The sequence below is a fragment of the Polypterus senegalus genome, chromosome 12 (assembly GCF_016835505.1).
Source record: "Polypterus senegalus isolate Bchr_013 chromosome 12, ASM1683550v1, whole genome shotgun sequence".
NCBI lineage: Eukaryota > Metazoa > Chordata > Cladistia > Polypteriformes > Polypteridae > Polypterus > Polypterus senegalus.
The window spans coordinates 30144224-30163244 of NC_053165.1; the positions used below are offsets into that span (position 1 = coordinate 30144224).

The 19021-nt window shown below is 40.4% G+C and overlaps 1 protein-coding gene across 1 annotated transcript in view; it reads left to right on the plus strand.

The window, feature by feature from the left end:
• The first annotated feature begins 202 nt into the window (after positions 1 to 202).
• LOC120540210 (voltage-dependent calcium channel subunit alpha-2/delta-4-like) overlaps positions 203 to 19021 on the plus strand; it is a 619956-nt gene continuing 601137 nt past the window's right edge. Inside the window, exons 1-5 of the mRNA XM_039770774.1 lie at positions 203 to 223; positions 2026 to 2142; positions 11695 to 11754; positions 12669 to 12831; positions 18817 to 18948. Of these exons, the coding sequence (XP_039626708.1) occupies positions 203 to 223; positions 2026 to 2142; positions 11695 to 11754; positions 12669 to 12831; positions 18817 to 18948 (493 nt within the window). The remainder of the gene's footprint in view (positions 224 to 2025; positions 2143 to 11694; positions 11755 to 12668; positions 12832 to 18816; positions 18949 to 19021) is intronic.

Sequence of the window (19021 nt, forward strand, 5' to 3'; positions counted from 1 at the left end):
GAGGTGAGTGGGGCAGTCAGACTATGCCGATGAAATTCATTTGTATTTTGCATTTTGCTGTATAGTTTTGCTTATACAATTATCCTTTGTGATCAGGTGAAACAGACCAAGGATGGCAGATGCTGGGGTGCCAACCAGGTAACTCCTTTTAATTACACAAAAAAAAAATAGAAAGAATAGTGCCCTCAGCACTCAGAATAGAATGGCTTTCAAGAGCCCAAAGGTACAACACTTCAGTGGAAGCTCTGTCACCATTGAGGCTCAGGTCCAAAATTAACACCTTCGTCTGGGGACTACCTGTTTTTATGGATGGAATGGTGGCTCTGAGGCTTAGGATTTGCACTGGTAATTGGAAGGTTGTTGGTTCGAATCCCATAAATGCCACTACTTCATTGGGCTCTTGAGCAAGGTCCTTAACCTGCAATTGCTCTGTCCTGGGTGTGATGTTAATCTGCATCCAGCCTTGCATGTAGGCCCTCCAACCTGCAGGGAAAAATACCTGGAGGTTGGTAGCAGAATTGGCACTCCGGCCACCATAAAGAAACTCACACTTCCATTCCATCTGAAGTAGTGTGGTGCTAAGGTGTCACCCATCGCATGGCTGCACTCGGGTCCTAATCTGGGATCCTAAAGTGGTTTGTCGTGTAGTGGGTGCAGCAATGTGCTGTATCAGTGTGTGTTCCTAACCTCTTCTCCTCTGGGCTATGTGGGCTATGTGTTTTCCTTCAATGTCTTCTCGGAACTACAGTGGAGAGAGAAGGAAAAACTCTCTAAGTGTGATGCCTTTTGATTCTTAATTACCAATATAAAAAATATTAACTCTGATTGAAAAAAAAAAACAATTAAAGGAAAAGGTCAGGTGCTATATCAATTCATCTGACATATTGTGTCATTATTGCGTGCTGATATAACATGGCAGTGCACAGATTCTGATGTCCATGCATGAGATCCACTTAATTCTTCAACTTATTATATTAGACTTAGTGGAAGCTATGAGTTTCTTCCATGAAGATTTTAGGACTTCTGTTTGTGTGTTTCTCTTAATTTCAGACCCCAGTTGATATCTTTGGCTATATTCTCTCAGTTCTTTTGTCTCGTGTCATTATTCCTAGGGTTTTTGGACCCTGATCTTTTCTGCTCCGTTTTGCTTCCACAATGTGGTCTACTTGCAGGGAGAGCAAAGTCATAACCATCTGATCTAGACTCTTCACTTTGGGTTCATCTGATATTGTTGGGTTTCTGTTGCTCCTCGAACAACATCAGTTTTGTTCACTTTGAATCAATCTACATTAAAAATAGCGTCAGACATCATAAAAAAGAGACTGTGTGGAAATAGGCAATCTACTTACATTAGAAGGATGACAAATCTTTTTGTTCCAAGTTTTGAGAAGGACAAAGAAAGGGTCACATTTTCTCCCGAAGCAGGACTGTTCGTGTCTTTTTGTGCATATCCTACTCTCTTTCAGGCTGTTGAATCTTTGCTGGCATCAGTGTCTCTCTGTACACCATGCTTTGCCTCTCACTTCTGTGGTGTCTGTGACGGACTTGTGCTTACTTCAGGATTGCTTTCTAACCTTGAGTGTGAACCCTCAAACTGAATTAACTGTGTAGTAACTTTGTAATGACATATAAATATCTATACAATTAAACAATGGCTCAAAGTCTTCTTGTTGGCTTGTAAATATGTATCTGCATGTTATCTGGTCATTTTTTTTTTGTATATTTACTTTAAATCACAAAGAAGGCAAATGGATAATAGTGAGATGTGTATGTTGAAGACGTACAGCAATACCACTGTGATTTCTTCTTACTTACCTCTATGTCATTACACAGTAGAGATCTTTGAAATTTAATTTTGCTCTTGTTTCCTTTTGTTATCTAGGGAAATAATGTATTGTTGCAGGCAGCAGAATATCTCTAACTTCCTGTAAAATTCCTGCTCTCCTGTCATGTAAAGATCAATATTAGAAATAATTCAGATGTTTGTGGCTCACATATGTCTTTTTGTTTTTTAATTTCTTTCAGAAATACAAGGATGTTGAACCAACAATAAAGATTGAAGAAGTGGATGGTTTGGAATTAGTAAAGAAATTTGGAGAAGAAATGGAAAGGATGTTGGGCAGAAAAATGAAGGCTGTTAAGGTAATGGTTTAAATGAGTGGAGCAGAGGACTGCAATGTTAAAAGAAATGATATTTCTCTTTATAAATGTATATGTTTAATATTTTTATAATTTATAGTATGGCTTAGAATGATGAATACATTGCTAAATGAAAAGCAGAACAAAGGAAATCAGAAACAAAGACATAATAAAACACACATCTGTTCTAAAATAACATACTTTACATGCTTATTGTGCCTATGGGGAAATTAAACAAATGCTAAATAAAGTAGATATGAAAACAATAAACCCTCAAGGTTCCACTGCCCTGCTAGGACACTTTAATGTGCTCTGCCAAGTGGATGTTCAAAGTCGGCTGACCCATCTGCTGCACTGGATACAAATCCTTTGTGTGTGGAGGCTGCACGTTTTCCTGGTCTGTGAGGCTTTCCTTCTGGTTACTCCAATTTTCCTCCCACATCACAGAGATGGTGTGTTAGGTTTTTGGAAGTGTGATTGTGGATGTTCTTGTTGACTGGTGCCCTGTTTAAGGTTGGTACCTGCTTTGTGAACACTGAGGCTGAGATTGACGTCCCACATCCCCAAATTACACAGGCTTGAAAATATGAATCAAATTATTCTCTCTACGAGAGACATCAGCCTTTCAAACGTCTAACCTTGTTCTTGCCCCCAGTTTCTCATTACACTTTCAACCTGCCAGAGAAGAGTTGTGACAGTTTTGCTAGGGTTTCATCTCTTGTTTTAGTCTTCTTTAATCCTTGTTTTTATTTGTATAGCTGTTTTTTTGTGTATAACATATATGCCTTTAACTACAGTGCACATGATTTGCTGCTGATCAGGAAGCACTACCACCTCTAGATAACAGCAGAACTTATTGCATTTCTGTCTGGAGCATTAAGGTTTGTGTTAACATCAAGCATTTTTTTCTTCATGTGAAGAACCACAGACACATGGAATAAACTACCAAGTAGTGTGATGGAGACTAAAACTTTAGGGACCTTCAGATCTCAATTTGATATTCTTTTGGACAATCTAGATGCATGAGATGGCCAAGCCGGGATCTCATTTACACCCACATGCATGACAAGCTAATGAAGTTGCAGTCTCAGTCACTTTCTTTATACTCTTTATGAGATGAGCAGCCATACCAGTCTTCAGGAACATGAGGTGCACCTCTCCTATACCCATCCTGTTTTTATATTATGTCGCTAATTTCCTGTCACCTCCAGACCATTTCATTTCATTTTGCATGAGCCAACCCCAGTGCTGGAATCATGCGTGAGCGGCCTGGATCTGACATTCTACTCCACATTAAAAGCACTGATCTCTGGATATGTTTGGTTTAATGATTGTGATACAATTTTTTTATGACTTGCTTGTCAAAAACTATGAACAATATGTTTTGGTTATGATTAGTGCAGCTATAGTGAAAGTTTGTGTCATAATAGTTAAAATGCATGATATACAATTCTTGGCTAAGCACCTATTTTCAGATTTTAGCTTTTGGCCTTTGTACAGACGTAGATATACAGCTCTTCATGCTCATGTCCACGTTTATGCGGTGATTACAGTTATTTTCATCCAATTCACCTCTCTATATTACACGCCTCAAATTATAGACTATAAAGAACAATTTTTACTTTAATAGCCCTTTTCACATAATGCAGTGTTGAAAGGTGTTTTACAAAGCAGTAACCTATACAATTTAATGTGATATTGTAAAAACATTCTCTTTTTTATGTGCTGTTCACATGAAGAATGTGATGATGCCAGTGTGCACATGTGGGGGTGTGTTGGTAAGGAAGTCCAAATTCCAAGTGCAAAGGGTGGCACTAAGTGCTAAAATGAGGAATTTGCTGGTCCGCTTTGATGGTACATAATGAGCTGTACTCATTCAGGATGTAATGTTTTTTATTATCCAGATGTGCCAGGATGGCATGCAATATAAGAGATATGGCATTTTATGCAGGCTATCGTGACAACAATTCTCAGACGATTCTGCACTTATGGGCTGTATTGATAAGGGGGATGAGACACAGTAGAGGAGTCAGGTGGAGAACTTTGAGAACTCTCTGCATCTTAACATCAGCAAGACCAAGGAACTGGTTATTGACTTCCTGTAAGTCCTGTTACTATTCAAGGAGTGAATGTAGAGGTGGTACACTCCTTATTGGAGTCCACATCAACAACGGGTGGGACTGATCTCAGAACACAAAGGAGCTAAATAAGAAAGGCCACAGCAGGCTCTTCTTCCATTGAAGACTGTGTTCCTTCAATGTGGATTTTGACATTCTAATCAAATCAAATCAAACCAAATTTGTCACATACAAATGATACATACAATACATTATGTAGTGAAATGTTCAGTTTCTCAAATCCAATGGTTGTGCCTTTAACACTAGAATGCCTGAAGCCTACAAAAAAACTTGTAATCCTGGCCCACCTTGAATTCCTTCGCCCCCCTCCATCAGCGTTTTTGATTTGTAAATGTGTCGATCAGCACAAGCAGCAGGCAGCCAGCTATTCCATCTCCCCCTTGACGGAGCTCAGGTCGGAGAAAAATTTTTTCCAGCTCAAGTCTGTTTATTTGGCAGTGAGGTGCCTGGAGTTGTATAGGGTAAATAATATATTGTTATTTGGAATACATGCATGACATGTGTGTTCTGTGTCCACAATGATCTATGTAAGTTGTGACAGATTAGGGTTTTCCTCGCACCCTTGTACCCTCAGACCACACGTCAGACACCAGATAAAAAGTCCAATAATTATTTATTATAATAATAATTGTCCACAAAGCACCACCACTCAACTATTCTTCAATAAACAATACAATAAACCAATAAATCACAATCCTCCACTCCCAGACGCTTAGCCACCCTGCCTCCCAACTCAGCTCCCCGTCTGGGAGCTCCCACAGTCCTTTTATATTCCCTGACCCGGAAGTCTTCCCTATCCCCAGTCTATGTGATTCTCAATCACTTCCGGGTCAGGTAAAAGTTCTGTTCTTCAACCCGGAAGTCCGTCACTCTTCCTATGACGAACCTCCGGGTCACAGGGCACGAAGAAGCCCTCGGTCCTCCCTGCAGCTCCCTCCTGTGGCCCCCATGGCATCCAGCAGGGCTGTGCATAAAAACCACATTGTCCATGATGCCCTGCTGGTCTTCTGGGGACCTCCATGCTGCAAGGAGGGCTCCACCTGGCGGCTTGGGGGTATTGGCTGGGATGAATGGCCGGCCACATCTTACAAAGTGTAGGATGATAGGAAATGCGAGGCAAGAAATGTTGAACACATATCTACTGTGGTCGATAGGGGGCGCTCTCGCTACCTTGAACCCCTGTCCACGACTCCAGACACCAGATAAAAGTCCTCAATTCGACTTTATTCTTCAGCCACAGTGTACAAAACACCCTCTCCTCCACAATACTCATACAAATCACTAATAATCACAAATACAATCCTCCAGCTCCCAGACGCGTTGCCACCCTTCCACCCAGCTCAGATCGCCGTCTGGGAGCTCCCACAGTCCTTTTATATCTCCTGACCCGGAAGTGTTCCCAATTCCCAGTCCATGTGATTCTCAATCAGTTCCGGGTCAGGTAAAAGCTCTTCTCTTCAACCCGGAAGCCCGTCGCTCTTCCTATGACGAACTTCCAGGTTCTTGTGGCCCCCATGGCATCCAGCAGGGCTGTGCATAAAAACCACATTGTCCATGATGCCCTGCTGGTCTTCTGGGGACCTCCATGCTGCAAAGAGGGCTCCACCTGGCGGCTTGGAGGTATTGGCCGGGATAAACGGCCAGCCATCCTCCACACTACTGTAGAACATAACCTTTTTTCATGTTTATTAATAATTGGCAAAGTGCTGACATGAAATGTATAATGTGTGAAGATTTAAGTCCAAATATCAAATAAATACTTTCACATAAGGTACACGTATTACAAAACAAGTGCACTTTTATTCAAGAATATAACTGCAGAAAAAGAAATCGGGTTGATTGACACATTTACAAAACAAAAGACACTGATGGAGAGTTGCGAAGGAAGTTAAGTTGGCCCGAGATTATGAGTTTTTTGTAGGCTTCAGAAGTTCTAGTGTTAGGAAGAATATACAAGGACAATAACAGTAAAGCATGACTTTATACAGTAAATATCAAAAATGATTAAAAGAAAAGAGGCTATTGTTGGCATGACTGGGATCTCTGATAATTTTCTTTGACCTGGTCTGATATCACTTATTGCAGATGATGTGCACACCCACACCACTCTCTAAAGAGCATTGAGGTCCTGCTGCATGCTGTTAACAAACAAAGCAGTCAGTTTCCATGGGCAATTGAACCTGTGCAGATACCAGCAAGGCATGTTGGATGTTATAGTCCTCTGGAATAGCCTTGTTCAGTGGGGGCCACCAGCGGATACTACTGGGATTCCTTGTCCCTGTTTTATGAGACTTCCGTTTGTCCTGGAAGTGCTTCCAGAAGTGGAGGGGGAGAAAGAAAAGAGAGAGTGTGAAGAGATCTGTATTCATTACATTTCTGGATCCCTTGTGGAAGGTAGTAGTGGAAATAAAACATTTTTATTTTAATGGGACTTGTGTCTGTGGGGTTGTGTCTGGGGTTGGATGCTCTCTGGTGCCCTCTAATGTCCACACTATCTATCTATCTATCTATCTATCTATCTATCTATCTATCTATCTATCTATTGTGGCCACAGACAACCACCCTCCAAATCCCAGACACCACCACACAATGACAGCCCTATTTGTGTTTATTTGCATTGACATCTTCCTCTGACAGTAAACAATACAATTCAGATCCACCTTCCACACTGTACCAGACTCTAATGTCCACTCACCCTTTCATCATGGACTTTGACTATAGGAGGAAGGGTGGTGCCCCAGGCAATAAGTGGAAAGACAAATATCAATTGGCTCACCACATTAATGCTGTCTTTTATGTTGTATGGCGGTCCTGGAGAGTGTTATTTCATGTCACTTTATGCTACAATATGCTGTATGGACAGTATGACAATATAACCACTTGACTTGAACCAACTTGAGTTAAATTCTCCAGATCAGGTGAGCAGTTGTTTTTTGTGTGATGATTTTAACCATCTGTGTACAAATTACCATCAAGCACAGTCCACCTCCTGTATGTTCTCCTGATTAGCCAGCCCAAACAATATGACAGACAGAAACAAATATCTTAGCTGTATTACAACATGGGGGGTCTCAGCAGTCAGAGAAACAGTAAATACAGAAGATTCTGACACCCCCTTATTAAATACAGCCTTACTTTAATGCCATGCAGTTTGTCATCTAGTGGCTGGACATTTGATGGGCAAAGGGATTTGGTTGTCATCTCCTCTGTCAAGCTCTCTTTATCTGGTTGTTCTTGACTGAGTCACGTCAGTTGTGCTGGCTGTAAATAACTGATGAGAGCAGCTCCATGTTTAAAAGCATCTTGAATAGCAAAAACATTGTGTAGAATATCATGAACATAACATTATCTTTGAATATTAATAACTTAACACTAAAGCCCCCCACTGTTTTGTTTCTTACTCTTTATCCTGTTTTACTTTTCCTTCAGCACACATTTACACCCATTATATACTGAAAGTGTACAAAGGATGAATACAATTTACATTTACTTAGAATTATTTTGAATATTAAAGCATTATTTTTAAAGAAATGGCTGAGCATACATTCATTTGACTAAAGCACCATGACAACATTTTGTTTTGCTCTGCCACCTACCATGGGCTATGTGTATATGGCCTTGAATGTTATACAGCGTCTGGAGAAGTCCTTGTGTAATTAAGCTCAGGCAGATGAGACTATTTTTCCATGAAGAATTAATTTGCATGATTTTTTCATTCCTTCTGTCATTTATTAATGCAGGGCATACATCAAAACAAGAAATGTATCTTCCGGCTATATTATTAGAATATGAAACAAACAATCTACAAATGCATGACTGAAAAAAATAATAAATAAATATATAAATATAATGTTATATAATTTTGTGTCACATTTATATCATACAAAACCCTCACTGTGAGAGATGCCAGCCAGGCACTGTACTTATCAATTCAATTCAGATAAGAAATATATTATGATGAAAATTAAACTCAAATACCAAAAAAGAAGCTGAGTGAGACACCACACAATATATACTAGACTAGAGAAGTGATGCAGTATGGGCAGCAGTGGCTGGCATTGGAGAGAAAACAGCAAGAAAATGGAGGGCAGATGAGGCCCTTTAACAGGCTTAGACAAGACCACACCACACGAGGCTGGTGGGCATAGTGACATGCAATCAAGCTGGATGGAGTTCCTTTGACAACCCCCAACATGAGAATAACTGCAGGGACAAAGGAGAGGCAGCTAATTCAGCAAGAAATGAGAGCAGCAGTTGAGGACAAAAGATCAAGCAGAGCAGTCACAAATGAGACAACAAGGAGCATGAACTAGATGGCTGAATGCAATGGGGACAAAGTTGACCTGCAAGGAATTATGGAACCCTAAGCCAAACTGCATAAAACATTTAATCCAGGCAGAGAATGGTGCACTGTCCACTCCAATGAACCCAGACATATGAGGTATAGCAAAGTTTCCTGTCTGCCAACTATACTCTAAGTGAGGCACCTTGACACACATCCTGGTGAAGGATGTTACAGATGGGGGAATGACCAAGTCTTGAAGGTTGTTGCTAAAACTATCAGTGCAGGCATTACTGCAGCAAAATTTCTGCTACGGCATGCTGGTAGCCAAAAACCACAGGGAAAACATCTGTATGCCCCTTGGCCTCAGCAGGGGATTGGTAGTTGCTGGTAGACTTTGAATAACATCTGAAGTTCCCCTGCCACACTGCTGTTACTACCTTATGGCCAGACATTGTCATCTTGTCTGAGGCAACCAAGCAAGTGGAAATTTAGGAGTTGATATTCCTATGGGGGAAACATCTTGAAGATATGTCTAAGAGTAAGCTCACCAGATATATGGGACAGGTCATACAAATGTCAGGAAATGGCAAATGTGAGCCAGATGCCTTCCTGTGCAGGGACTTTGCAACCTACTCTCTACTGAAGGTCCTCAGGTTTCTGGGCATAATGTAAGATGAGAGGAGGAAACCCATCCAAGACCACCAAATTGGCAAAGAGAGAGCCTCTTAATGGCTGTGGCTCAAGAGAAGAGGAAGCTGGAGATTCAGATATCTAGAGTGACAACTGTACAAAAGCTGGGGATTGATCAGCCCCAACTGGGTCACCTGAATGAGGGTGTATGATGTTGAATGCTCAGAAACATCGTGAATGATGTATCCAGTAACATCAGTAGATGTACTTGAATACATTAACATATACAGTATTTAATGTTAAGCTTAATGGCTCACATGTAATAATCTTATCAAGTTGTGGAAAGTTTTATCTTGAATGTTGTGTGATGAATTCTTGCAGCTAGTAAGTTTATGGAGATGAGGTGCATATTTTCAATAGACCCCTGAGGATACTCGACGAGAAAGCTACTCAGTAGGTGACATCCCCCTGATAGAGGGAGTTCAATATCCATGTAGGAAGGATGCAGGAATGTTGCTTTTGTCTGTTTTTTTGTACTTTGTGGTCTCTCTCTTTTTGTTTCTTAATGTGTGTTACATATTTTCGTATTAAATGGGAATGTACAGGACAGATGGCTAGACAACGGCTTTAGACAGATTGTCCTATAAAGATCCTGTCATGTCTACTAGGGAAACTTGTAACTTAATGTTCCTGTAGCAAAATAAAATAGATGCCCTGACCTGTTAAAGGGACTCCTGGGTTTATCTGTGGTGAGTTTAAAGTCTCCCTGAAACAAAGTAAATATGAGCCTGGAATTGAGTTTTGGAGAAAGACTTAGTGGAAAGAGGAAGAGTCCAGACCTAAGGGAGACAGGAGGTAAGTTGGTGAGCTACACTTTAGATGAGGAGGGTTCTAGTTTGGTCCAATCTATCTATCTATCTATCTATCTATCTATCTATCTATCTATCTATCTATCTATCTATCTATCTATCTATCTATCTATCTATCCTTTTCATACTTGAGTGTGTTTGCTGTGATTTATGTTTCTCTTGTATATTGTTATGTTTTAATAATCAATCCATTTTGTGATGCCTGCGGAATCTGCTGCATTATTCTGACTGTGAAGAGATACCTCAAAGGCACCCATTCCCTTCACAAACTATATATAATATTTATACATAATAAACTGCTCAAAAAAATTAAAGGAACATTTTGAAAACACATCAGATCTCAATGGGAAAAGGTCATGCTGGATATCTATACTGATATAGACTGGGTAATGCGTTAGGAACAAAAGGATGCCACATCATTTGATGGAAATGAAAATGAATCAACCTACAGAGGGCTGAATTCAAAGACACCCCGAAAATCAAAGTGAAAAAATGATGCGGCAGGCTAGTCCATTTTGCCGAAATTTCATTATACAATTCAAAATCATACTCAGTAGTTTGTATGGCCTCCACATGTTTGTATGCATGTCTGACAATATCGGGGGTGGGTGGGGGGGCATGTTCCCAATGAGAATACGGATGGTGTCCTGGGGATCTCCTCCAAGATCTGGACCAGGGCATCACTGAGCTCCTGGACAGTCTGAGGTGCAACTTTGCGGCGTCAAATGGACCAAAACATAATGTCACACCCATCAGGTGTTCTATTGGATTTATGTCAGGCAAGTGTAGGGGCCAGTCAATGGAATCAATTCCTTCATCCTGCAGGAACTGGCTGCGTACTCTCGCCACATGAGGCATTTTCGTGCACCAGGAGGAACCCAATGGAGCTCCACAGTGCCGGGCAGTGAGCACAGGGCCCACTAGAGGACGTCGGGCCATCATGGCCACCCTCATGAAGTCTGTTTCTGATTTTTTGGTCAGAGACATTCACACCAATGGTCTGCTGGAGGTTATTTTGCAGGGCTCTGACAATGCTCATCCTATTTCTCCTTGCTGAAAGGAGCAGATACCGGTTAAGGACCTTCTATGGCCCTGTCCAGCTCTCCTAGAGTAACTGCTTGTCTCCTAGAATCTCCTCCATGCCCTTGATACTGTGCTGGGAGACACAGCAAACCTTCTGGCAATGGCACATATTGGTGTGCCATCCTGGAGAAGTTGGACTACCTGTGCACCCTCTGTGGGGTCCAGGTATCACCCCATGCTACCAGTAGTGACACTGACTGTAACCAAATGCAAAACTAGTGAAAAACAGATGAGGAGGGAAAAATGTCAGTGGCCTGACATTCCTAATTTAGGGGTTGTCTAATTGTTGCCCCTCTAGTGCACCTGTTGTTAATTTCATTAACACAAAATCAGCTGAAACTGATTAACAACCCCCTCTGCTACCTAACTGACCAGATCAACATCCCAGAGGTTTCATTGACTTGATTCTTTACTCTAATTAAAAATTGTTCTTTTAATTTTTTGAGTAGTACATTTTGATTATTTCATGATTAAATAAGAATTATACATCCATATTATGTGTTTACTACCTGCCTTTAGTCATCTGATGTAACCTTTCTTTTGATTTCAGAGACTTGTTGAAGCTGCTGAAGATGCAGATGTTAATCATGAATTCAACAAGTCACTGGTGGTGAGTATTCTGTTTAAGAAACTACAAGTGCAGTCGTGAAGAGCATTCTCATAGGGATTTCTAGAATGTACATGGAACGTTTCCAAACAGTAATGATTTAGTGATTCGTGTAAATGCATCCTGATAATCACAGAACAATTTTGTTCACAATACACTGTTCTGAACATTGGAAAAGAGCACTTTTTGTGTTTTGCTTTAAACAGATATAAAAATCTAAGTTCTGTATCTGTTGATAAATGGAAATCTACAAATTACTGAACAAAATGGTTTGTAATAAATAGATAGGTAGAACTTTATCTGTCCCCAGGGGGAAAATTTGCTTTATACAATTGTGATGAAGTTAGATAGATAGATAGATAGATAGATAGATAGATGGATACTGTAGATAGATAAATGTGAAAGGCACTATATAATAACTTTAAATGAATTAAAACCTCTGACTTGGTAGTCTCAGTCTCAGTCCCAGTGAGGTGTTATGCTGGTGTACTGCTGTTGCTTTTCTTAGCACACTTCTTCTAAATAACTCATTGGCTGGAAGTCCTCAGTGTGTCAGAGAGAAGATGTACAGCATTGTTCATAATGACACTCAAAAGAGACACAGCATCTCTAACTAGGTTAAAGTGTGCTTGCAAATTGAATATGTGTTGCTTCTCTCCTCCTCCTACTTTATTAGAAAGGTTGCTACATACACTGCTTATCCCAGAACTCTCTTTGTTTTAAAATAATGTGCAAACCGCACTCAGATCACAACTGAGGGGGCTTTTGAGACCAAAGTATGGAACTGTGAGATAACAGTAAGAATACACTGCAACACTAGCTTCAAAAAGTGTAACAGAGTTTGATAAACTTTTGTGTTTTTTTTTTTTTATTTCAAACAAGGTTAAAATTGTTTATGTTTTTTTCTTCTTATTTAGTTTGACTATTATAATTCTGTGAGGATTAATGAAAAGAATGAAAATGGAACTTTTGTGGAGCTGGGACGAAGATTTGTGCTCGAACCCAATGAGCACTTCAATAACCTTCTAGTCAACACCTCTTTGAGCAACATCCAAGTCCCTACCAACGTCTACAACAAAGGTAATGCCTGAGGTTAAAATTAATCATCTGTGACAAGTATGCCTGCATGAGTGTTATTTCAATATGTGTGTACATTTTCGATTTCCAAGGTTTCCACTGAAGCTGTTTTCATTGAATTGCTCCCAAGGCACTGCATAGTTGTATAAATTATTATTATTTACTTAGCAGACATTTTTATTGAAGGTGGCTTACAAGGCAAGTTATAATATATAAAAGAATAATTAGAATGTGGAAAAATCTAAAACAGAAGGGTACAAAATAAAAAAGCAAGCAAGAGGGAGTAGTTCTGCTACTACTATATAAGTACACCTGCAGCTACACTAAGACACACATCAGTATCCTAAACTCTATGTCAGGACAACATCCTGTAGAAGAGAAGCTAAGCAGATCCAAAGTATTTCATGAAAAGTTTAAAATACGCCTAAATATGAGAAAATTAGGTGCAGTTCTACAATGTAATACCTCAAGGGTGGTCATTCCACAGCTTCAGAGCAAGAATGGAGAAACCAGAATGGAGACTTCTTTACGTGATATGTGGAGAGACCAAAGACTGGCAACACTGAGGAGCAGAATCATTCACAGATCTGTAAGTCAGGACAAGAGTTTTGAACTGGATCCTTGCAGCAACAGGAAACCAGTGGCGAGTCTGAGACAGAGGAGTAGTGAAAGTGAAACGAGGAACAGAGAGCAGAATTCAAGCAGCTACATTCTGGTGGAGCTGGAGATGTCACATAGCAGTTGAATGAAGCCCTGCAAGGAGAGAGTCCAGTGGAGAGAGAACCAGAGCCTGAACAAGGAGTGGAGTGACATATTTAGTGAGGAAAGGTTAAATCCTCTTGACTATTATAAATATTGTAAATATCTACTATATAATGTAAATAGATTTAGAAAGAGAGAGAATGTATGTTTCTAAGCATAGAACGTGTGAAAGACAATATTTCAGAATCTGTTTGGTCTATCTGGGATTACAATATAACTTTCTTTCCTGATACGGGTCTGTTCATTTCCCTTCCAGTCAAGTATCAGGGTAGCCGGCAAGTGATTAACCATTATTTTTGTTGAATTGACTTTATAATATTCCTGCTTTCATTCCTTCCTGACAGTTGCTATAAATACCATGACTACATATGAATGCAGTTCATTCACAATATGTATAGTTTAGACTGCTCTTATGGTGTTTTGCAAGAAGGTTTGGATGGTTTTCAATGCTTTGAGACATATTCCATATTTGTGACAAGACCAAGTTGACATTCTTACTGGTTTTTTTTTCAATGATTTTTAGAGTAGACAGGATGTCAAATTAATTTGCGTAATATCTTTGAATATTTACATTAAATACACTGGCATAGCTTCCCATAATAACAGAGGTGAATGCCTCTGCCTGAAAAAAGGCATTTTCAATAGAACCCCTACTTGATGTTCTCAAATTTAGTGTTTTCACACATTTGTCATTTTTGGGAAGAACGTTGCCTGAAGAAGTGCAAATCTTTTAAGGGCTTGTTCAAGTGGTGGCTAAAAGTAACTCGATCCTGACTTTCTCAATCCTGATATTTTTTTTCTTTTTTTTGATTGCTCAGATAAATTCTGTGACTGATCCAGATTTGTCTACAGTATCTTGAATGTGCCCCATATGCACAAAATGAATAAAACAATATTGTCAGACAGATACAAACTTAAAGACACTGATCATTTTAGTGCAGGATGTGCGCAGTTTATGATGGCAAGGAAAAGAATCAAGAAGACAAAAGACCAGAACTCTTGGTTTGACTGCATTTATCCCTGCCAATGTTCTGCACATAAAAACGAAGTAGAGGAGACAGTACTGGTTAGAGTGATGTGGCTAAATGAGTGTCCAACTCTATTTCAAACTTGTTTGCTTCTCTGAATGAAGTCAAAAACTATTCAAACAAATGTTTAGAGTCTACATTAAACCTGCACTGTTCCTTGGACAATTTGTTGCAGTTCAGAGGAAAACTGCTGTGGCATTAGCATATAATATCGAAACATTTTCAGACCCCATTGTTATTATTTAGTTATTTCTATTCATATATTGTGTATCCTTATTTCTACCTGGGTCTGGGGCTCCCAGGTTTCTAGGCACATTGTGGTAAATAAGCTTCTGGTCATCAACAATGGGAAGAGGTGGACAAAGAGGACAAGCAGAAGAAGCCTTTTCTGTTACAACTGCCATGTTGCTCAATTCACCTGACGTATAGAATATAATAATCTGCTATGGTTATGACCTGAGGGGCATTTCACCAATTTTCTCTTTCACTGATAATTTAAGCATAGATGTTATCCTTGGTGGTTTGCCAGTTGTTTGATTTGGGCAGTGCTTAATTATTTTCTTTTTTCTTATAATGATAGATCTCTCTGTTGTCTGGCAGATTTTCTCACGCTTGCCACTCTGTTGCCTGTAATGTCAATTGACACAACGCCCCCATTTTTCACTGTTTTGTTTGGCCTAAAAATGCACAAAAAATATATTTCTTTTCATAAAAAATGAATTTTTGTGGTTAAATTAGTGGATGTCTGGTGAGGGAACCCTTTGGGTGTGGAGTACCCCCTGTCCAATATGCCAGTGATTATCCATCCATTTTCCAACCCGCTGAATCCAAACACAGGGTCCCGCTGGAGCCAATCCCAGCCAACGCAGGGCACAAGGCAGGGTACCAACCCACCGCAGGACACACACAAACCACACATTAGGGCCAATTTACAATCGCCAATCCACCTAACCTACATGTCTTTGGACTGTGGGAGGAAAGCAGAGCACCTGGAGGAAACCCACGCAGACACAGGGAGAACATGCAAACTCCACACAGAGAGGACCCTGGAAGCGAACCCGCGTCTCCTAACTGCGAGGCAGCAGCGCTACCACTGCACCACCGTGCCGCCCATGCCAGTGATTAAATGTATTTATTTACCAAACATTTTATTCAAGTAGACTAACAAACACATAAGAAGTTTGACATTCAGTGCATTAAGCTAGTTTGGTTAGCTAACAGTATCTCACCCAGATATTACTCTATGGTTGGCAAGTTTCCACTTCAAGTACATGACTTTGTGTAAGGAAGTGCTTCCTGGCATCAGCTGGAAATGTGCCTTACCTTACTTTTTCCATATTCATGATTCACAATGCAGCTCTTACATGTGGTATTTCAATTATTAGGATGCAGGCAGGTTATGTGACTTGTTACAAGGTTACTGTGGCAATGAGGGATCCTGAACCTCCATGACTGCCAGTCAACTTCTTAGCCAACAGATTTGCAATAGGAGATGTAACCATATTTATCAATTTCTTTGTGAAGTACTGGGAGAGATTTTGTAAAGGAAAGATAAGACTTTACTGAATTTAAACTTTGTTCATTTCTCCAGTTTAGTATTCAGCAGCAGTTTGGCAAATGGCTCAAGATGATTCATATCCATACCATGACATTCAGAAAGTATTTAGACTCCTTCACTTAGTGTGTTGCAGATTTAATGTTAGAGGGATACATTTCACATTTTTTCTCATCAATCTGCACTCAATAACATGTAATGACAACGTGAAAATGTTTTCAGAAAGGTTTGCACATTTATTAAAAATGAAAAGCTGAAGTCTCTCCTTCATATAAGTATTCAGACCCTTAACTCAGTACTTTGTAGAAGCAATTCCTGCTATGAGTCTTCTCACGTAAGTCTCTACAAGCTCTGGATTTGTGCAGTTTATTCTAATTTTTGTGGCAGGTCTTCTCAAGTTCCATTAGATTGGAAGGGAAATGTCTGTAAACGGCCATCTTCAGCTGCCTCCATATGATGTTCCGATGGTGTGCAAGTATGGAGTTTGACTGTGCCAGTCAAGGACATTGTCTTGGCTCTATCCTTCGAATCATTGTTGTGCTGAAAGGTGAAACCTCGCAGCTATCAGAGGTCACATACACTAGGTACACGCAGGCTGTCTTTGAGGACGTCTCCATATTTCAGTGTCTTCATCCTTCCCTAAATTCAGAACTGGCTTACTGACCCTGTCGGTTAGAGTGCTGGTTCTGAGGCTAGGGGTCTGCACTGGTAATCAGAAGGTTGCCAGTTCAAATCCCATAAACACTAAAAGGACTCTGTTTCATTGGGCCCATGAGCAAGGCCCTTAACGTGTAATTGCTCCGTCCTGGGTATGACGTTAATTTGCATCCAGCCCTGCAAGCAGGCCCTCCAATGGGGGTTTGTGGCAGAATTGGCACTTCAGCCACCATAAAAAACCTCACACTGTTCCGTTCCATCTGAACTAGTGTGGTGCTAAGATGTCAATCGTCGCATGGCTGCAGTCGGGTCTTAATATGAGATACTGAGTTGATTTGTCATGTGGTGGGTGCAACTCCTAACCTTACTGACCCTGCCGCTAACAAGCGTCTCACAACATGGTGCTGACACCATCATACTTTAGTGTAGGGATGGTATTAGGGGGTTGATGACCAGTGTCTGGTATTCCCAGGCATACTGTTTGGAGTTCTGCCCAAATATTTCAAGTTTTTGTCTCATCAGACCAGGGAATCTTTTCCCTAATGCTCTCAGAGTCCTTTAACAGTCTGTTTGGCAGACTCCAAGCAGATTGTCATATGTGCCTGAATTGCTGGAGTGCTGTTGAGATAGTCGTCCTTCCATCTTAGCAGAGAGCGAGCTTTTAGAGTGACCACTGGGATATTGGTCACCTCCCTGACCAAGGCCCTTCTTGTCAGGTTACTGGGTTGGGCTGGACAGTCAACTCTATGAAGGGAAGGGTCCTGGTGATTCCAGACTTCTGTCTTTGTACAATTATTAAGGCCGTGCTGCTGGGAAAACTAAAAGCTTTAGAAACTGATTAAACCCCTTCTTATGGTCTATGCCTCACCACAGTTTGATCACAGAGGTCCACCGAACGTTCTTTGGACATCATGGCTTTGCTTTTGTCCTATCATGCAGTGTGAATTGTGGGACCTTTTATATACAGATGTGTCCCTTTCTAAGCGATGTCCAAACATTTTTATTTACCACAGGTGGACTCCAATCAAGTTCTAGAAGCATCTCAAGGAGAATTAAAGTAAGCAGGATGAACCTGAGCACAGTATGGAGTGCCACAGCAAAGGATCTGAAAACTTACCGAAAGGAGAAATTTCCATTTTTGATTTGTAATAAATTTGCAAACCTTTCGGAAAACATGTCTTCACTTTGTCAGGACAGGTTACTGAGTGTAGACCGATGGGCAGATTTCTCCATTTCAAATTAAATTTACCAAACAATAAAGTGTGTAGAAAGTGAAGGATAACCTGAAAACATTCTGAATCCGCTGTACAATGAATGCTTTTATCCGCATGCACATACCTGACATGCATTCTTACATATCCTGTCTGTGTTGTATTCGTATCTGTTGATTGTTTTATGCATTGTGAGTATTCTAATCTCTTTTGAGACTCCTCCCAATGGGACAACACATCGAAGATTGTCCCGAAGCACGATCACCGCGTCTGTAGAAGACTGTTTATCTCACAGTATTGCAGTGGCTCACTGGGAAAGCAAATCCGAGATGATCGCAGTCATGCTATAAGCGCTGTCATTGATGGGTGATGCAAAAAACTTTGTAAATGCAGGGAACATTATAAATTGGTCACTAACCTGGCCCTGACTCTGCCCATTTGCTGTGTCTGTGTATGGGAGAGTGCTAGCTACCACTTAAATTAAAAGCCTTGCTGCTCCCGTTTCAAGCTGGTTTTGATAAAGTACTGAGACTCAGCCTTCTGTTTTGGGGAGAAAGACAGGGACTCACGCGTCACAGCATCCATCACTAGTCTGTGGAGACAAGCTAATAACAACCTCAGTGCGCTTTGTGGACACTTCAGTAAATTTGAACTTGAACCCTGGAATATGACAGACTTTACAGTCAAACTGATTTATTCAGTCTTTTTCTTTACAGAATGTGTGCTAATTTTAAATTGTACCGTTAATTATACTTTTTCTCAATTAATCATATAGACCCAGACATCCTGAATGGTGTGTACATGTCTGAGGCTTTAAACCCAGTGTTTGTCAACAACTTCAGGAGGGACCCAACTCTCACATGGCAATTCTTTGGAAGTTCAACTGGTTTCTTTCGGCTCTACCCAGGTACGTCACTATGCATTGTTTCACAGTCTTACCCTCTATTTAAAGTGTTCGTTATTGTTTGCCCCAAATACTT